We start from the raw sequence: 5,248 nt of genomic DNA on the forward strand, positions 1-5,248 counted from the left end.
TAATTCAGCCACGAGAAACGTTTTGACAGCAATAGAGCATTGTTTGATGGTTTGAAAGTTTCTATATCTAATGATAATAGTCAACCAAATGATAAGAAATATGTATATCATATACTATTACTAGCCTCTACTCTTCTTCTTTTCTTTTTTTTCTTTTTTTTTTTCTTTTTTTCTAAGGGTAAAATTTTTCATGTATACTATTTCGGGTTGATGCATTTTTCCCTTGGTCATTTTTTGTTGTCTAACTTTGATCCCATTTGATCCATAGTGCAACATATATTGGAATGGTACATCTAGAATATTTTCACAACAAAGTTTAGGTAGTGAATTGTTGCTAGTTATAATTTAGGTCCACCATTGACATCAATTTCTCACTCACCAATAATATCTTGTCATCGAAGTTTTGTTGTAAAATTCTTATAAAAAATGTTGTGTACATAACACTAAGCCTACTACAGAAACTTAATAATTAAAGAGACAATGAATGTGATTGGTGTTGTTTTATTAAAATAATAATGAGTGTTTGAATTACTTTTTATAATTAGCGACACATCATGACATCAATTTATATGACCTATATAATAAAATTTGTAATTTCTCCGGTTTTGTTCTCAAAAAATTTAAATTTATTTGTATGTTCTAAAGATTAAAATGACACTTGACAGGAGTTAAAAAGTTATGATACAAAGATGATTGTATTTATCTAAAAATATATATGACAAATGTTTACATATTTTTGTTAACAATTTTTTTAAAAACAAGCATAGCATACCTGTAACATATATGTACTGTTTTTTCTCCGTCTTTGTAATTTTATGCCGAATTTTTTAAACTTATTTTTTTGAAAGATATTAAATTGTATCCGTCCATATTCTTGTCATATTAAACTCATACCATATTTTACTAACTCGAAAGTTTTAAAATCAATTAAAAGTCACGTTCTTAAAAAATATTATTACATAAATTTGAATATATTCCAAGCAATGTGTATTATTATATATTAAACTAATTTCCAAACAAGGCCTTTTTTTTTTTTTTTTTTTTTTTTGAAGAAACAATTTCCAAATAAAACTAATGAGAGGAAACATAAAGTTTTAAAATCGGTCAAAACTCATGCGATTAAAAAAATATTATTACATAAATTTGAATTCCAATTTTTAATGGGAAAAAAGCCATAAAAGTCATAAATCAAAATAAAGATGATTTTAAAATTTCGTTTAAATGACCAGGAAAAGCAATAAAAGTCTACTATTTATCATGGGAAAAAAAAGGACAAATAATAAAAGCAAGACGAGGGCAATAAGCCAATTATTCAAACAATAGATCCGAGGAGCAGTCATACAACAAAGATAACGACACTACAGAGGCACTTGTTTGTGCTAGAACCACCATCATCATTTCTCTCTTCGTCTCTCCTGCATATGCGAATGAAAAATATGAAATATATTACAATTTTTTTCACGAAAAACTTATAAATTAATGTGGCTACTAATATAATTAGCAGACTTCAATTACTTCGTGCATAAAATATATATTATATATATATATATATATATTTATATATATATTGCATAAAGCAATGACCTTAGCTAATGTATCCAAATCTGTTGGAAATTAGAGGTGCAATTGAAGGTGCAATTAAATTTTTGTTTGGAAGTTTATTGTATTATCTCTAGAGTTCTTACTCTATAATTCTCCGATAATCCATTAAAAATTATTGTGTAATAGTTTCTAAATAAGTTCCCTCTTATTTCTAAATAAGATTCTCCCTCTCTTTTTTCTTTAAAAAAATATTGTCCCTCTCTTTTGTAAAACCAATATTTTCATTTTCGCTCTGTTTATTTCACTAGAAAACTTTCTATAAATATAGATTTCCACATTTTCCAGTGTTTGGTAATACAAAAAAAACCGGTCAATGGAAAACAATTTTTAGTCAACGGAAAACACTAATAAAAATAAAGCTTATTTTCTATAAGTTGTTTTCCATAAAAATATTTTGGAAAACAATTTCTCTTTCACACGTTGCATCTCCTATAAATATTATATTCTTTTGTAGTTGTGGGAAACGTAATTTTTTGGTGTCTTCTCTCTCATGGTAAGTTCACTCACATTTTCTCTAATTATATATATTTTTTATCTGAACTTCTAGCTTGATTTTTTCTTTCTCTAAGAAATTTTCGGTTTGATGGATTCCAGACAAAAGTTACTTCTTTTTGCATATAAAAGTGCAAAAAAAAAAAAATAAAAAAAAAATAAAAAAAAAGAAGAAAAAATAATGAATGAAGTAAAAGATGAAAACTTTAAACGTAGTGCCTATATTTCTCTAAATTGCTTTTATATGGGACAATCTTTACAGTAAATTAATAATACTGTTATATAATGAATGATAATTAGGATAGTTGCATTTGTTGGCAAATACATTATGCAAATGCTATGCAGTGATGATATTTTATGTAGATACATTATATATTAAGCAAATACATAATTAAGAGTAATATTGAAGACTTGTGGTTGACCATAGAAAACAATTAGTGTACCAACAAAAAGAGTAAACAATTAAAAGTTATTGACAACTAATTTTGATTGTATCTATTATAAAAAAAAAATTTAATATGAAAACCAAATTCATTCTTGGTTTTTTATTTATATTAATTATATTAGTTGGTTTACCTAATACACATGTTTTAAATTATTCAAGAAAAAAAAATTGCATACCAAACACTAGAAAACGTTCTCAAACTCATTTTCAAGATCGTTACCAAACACCAAAAAATGAGATAGTTTTCCAAAAAATGCTCTTTGGAAAATGAACCATTTTCTAGAAAATGTTAATACTAAAACAAACAAAGTGTAAAAATAAAAATCATATCAATGTTTGTTGTCATTCTTTGCTTACCATATACAAACGCACTCGATAGTGGAGTGGAATGTAAAGAACGTTTTATTCAAACACATGACATGTGGAGAAGTATGATTAGGATTTTGCGATTTTCTAGAGTATTTAAAAATAAAATTAAAAATTTATTTAATACTTTATTCAAGTTATTTAAACTAAGTCTCTAATGATTGAATAAGAGATTTGGAGTTCAATCTCCACCTACACAAAAAACCGATTAATGTCTTAGTCTGATAATAAAAAACTATTATTAAGAATGGACGTCATAGGTTCTCTAAAAAAAAAAAAAAAGTTATTTAAACTAAAATATGAGCTACAAATTATTCTCTTTTTTTCACCCTAAAAAAACCTCTATTCATACCAACGATGAGTAAAATTGGAACCTAAAATCATAATTTCACGTGGAGTCATAATTTTAAGTTACAATTATGGTGCTTACATGGCAAGGCCAAAAGGGGGGACATTGGAATTTGGATGTGTTGATACTTTTAGAGGAGAAGCTGGAGAAAGCCTAGAAAGCATTAGGGATAGACTTACGTTTGTAAGAGCATTTCAATCCCATTATGCAAAAGAAAATGATCCCTAAAACTCACTTTATTTATTTTACATCATCACATTAACCGACCCAACCCGGCGAGTTGGGTTGGGTTGGGTTGGTTTTGGTGGGTTGGCTACACACCCCTATGAGTAATATTTGTTGTGTTCTTCTGCATTAGGGTAGCCAATGGGAATGCTCTAACCGTATGTCTTTAAAATGGTCTGGTACCAAGAATTGACATAACTTGCTTTTGGGATCCTTTTTAAATAATATTTTTACATTAACAAAAAAACATATATATATATATATATATATTTACTAATAAAAAATTATGAAATACAAATTTCCAATTTCTTTTGAAAGTAGGGTATTAGAATTTTTCAAAAAAGTAAGAACCGGGTGTACGGTAGGAGGGAAAGTGTCATGAACTCATGACACATGATGAGTGCAAATTCACAAGAAAATACACCATGCATTTTTTTTTTTTTTTTTTTAGGGTGAAAATATGATTCATTAAAAACTAAGAAACAGCAACAATCTCAGTACAGACCCTATTAAAAAACATCCCATTGAGGTCATCCTTAACAACATCAATTAAGTCCACAGGCGGACTATCAAAAGAAGAAAAATCAACATCTAGACAAAAGCTCATCCTAGCAAGACTATCCGTAGATCTGTTCGCCTGACGGAAGCAATGTTTAATACAAACCTGCGGTATGTGAGAAATCAAGAGCCTGCAATCATCCAATAACGGTGATATGACGTTATTAACATATGAAGGATTTCCTAAGGCATCCACAATAGACTTGGCATCAAGCTCAATTTCAAGAGAGGTGATGTTGAGGTTGCTGCATAGAAGAAGGCCCTCCCTTAATCCCCACAGCTCAGCGGCAAAGTTGTTTGTCATGCCAATATTCCTGCTAAATCCAATAACTCATCTACTTGCATCATCCCTAACCACCCCTCCACAGCCTGCCAAGCCGGTGTTGCCACAATAGGAGCCATCTGTGTTAAGTTTCCACCAACCTTGTATCGGCTTCTCCCATCTAATCCTCATCATGACATTTCAGGTCAGCAACCTTGGAGAGGAAAGGCAATGATAGAATTCTAAGGCTTGATTAACAATCATCAAAGCAAGCTTCGGGTTCCTGCTTTTGCCATTGAAAACCAAGTTGTTTCTACTCTTCCAAACATTCCACACAGCAAAAGGAAAAACAACTTTCCAAGGCAAATGAGTAGCACCTAAACTATGCTTAAAATTGCTATTTAACATCAGTCAATCTTGAAGGTTGCTCCTTCAAAAAGCTTGATTAGTTGGCAAGACCCCCAATCGGTTCCACATGCATCTTAACAATGGGCAGTCCCTAAGGGCATGCAAAATGCTTTCAGCTCCTTCTTGGCATAAAGGGCATGTAGTATCATGACTAACACCCCTCCTCTCAAGAAAACCTTAACTCCAATGCTGTTATGGATGCATTTCCAAAGAAAAGTTCTAATCCTTAGGAGAGTATTCACTTTCCAAATCCAATGCACTGAGAGAGTATCTGTACATGCAACCCCCATGGAAATCCTATAAGCACTCTTCAAATCAAAGGGGCCTTTGGGAGACCTTGCCCAAGCCAACTTATCAACACCTCTACTCAAAAGCGTCACTGGGGTAGCTTGAATCAACCTTTTAATATCTAAGGGCAGCTCAAAGGGGATTTTCCCCCAATCCCAACCCGTGTCCATCATAAAGTCTTTAACTTCTAGATGGCTAGCCTCCCTTGTGATAGGACCCTGAATCAATCCTTTGAGAGAACCTCCATTTGTCC

General features: G+C 30.9%; 1 protein-coding gene across 1 annotated transcript; it reads right to left on the reverse strand.

Annotated features, from left to right (window-relative positions):
- Positions 1-3,954: 3,954 nt before the first annotated feature.
- Positions 3,955-4,341, reverse strand: LOC126703808 (uncharacterized). Its single transcript, XM_050402880.1, has one exon. The coding sequence runs from the start codon at positions 4,339-4,341 to the stop codon at positions 3,955-3,957; it is 387 nt and encodes a 128-aa protein (XP_050258837.1).
- Between the last annotated feature and the right edge of the window lie 907 nt (positions 4,342-5,248).

This window comes from Quercus robur, chromosome 10, assembly GCF_932294415.1.
Source record: "Quercus robur chromosome 10, dhQueRobu3.1, whole genome shotgun sequence".
Lineage (NCBI taxonomy): Eukaryota > Viridiplantae > Streptophyta > Magnoliopsida > Fagales > Fagaceae > Quercus > Quercus robur.

Bases quoted from the DNA above. Each gene is read 5' to 3' on its own strand.
- LOC126703808 (XM_050402880.1), bottom strand. From the start codon at position 4,341: ATGACAAACAACTTTGCCGCTGAGCTGTGGGGATTAAGGGAGGGCCTT.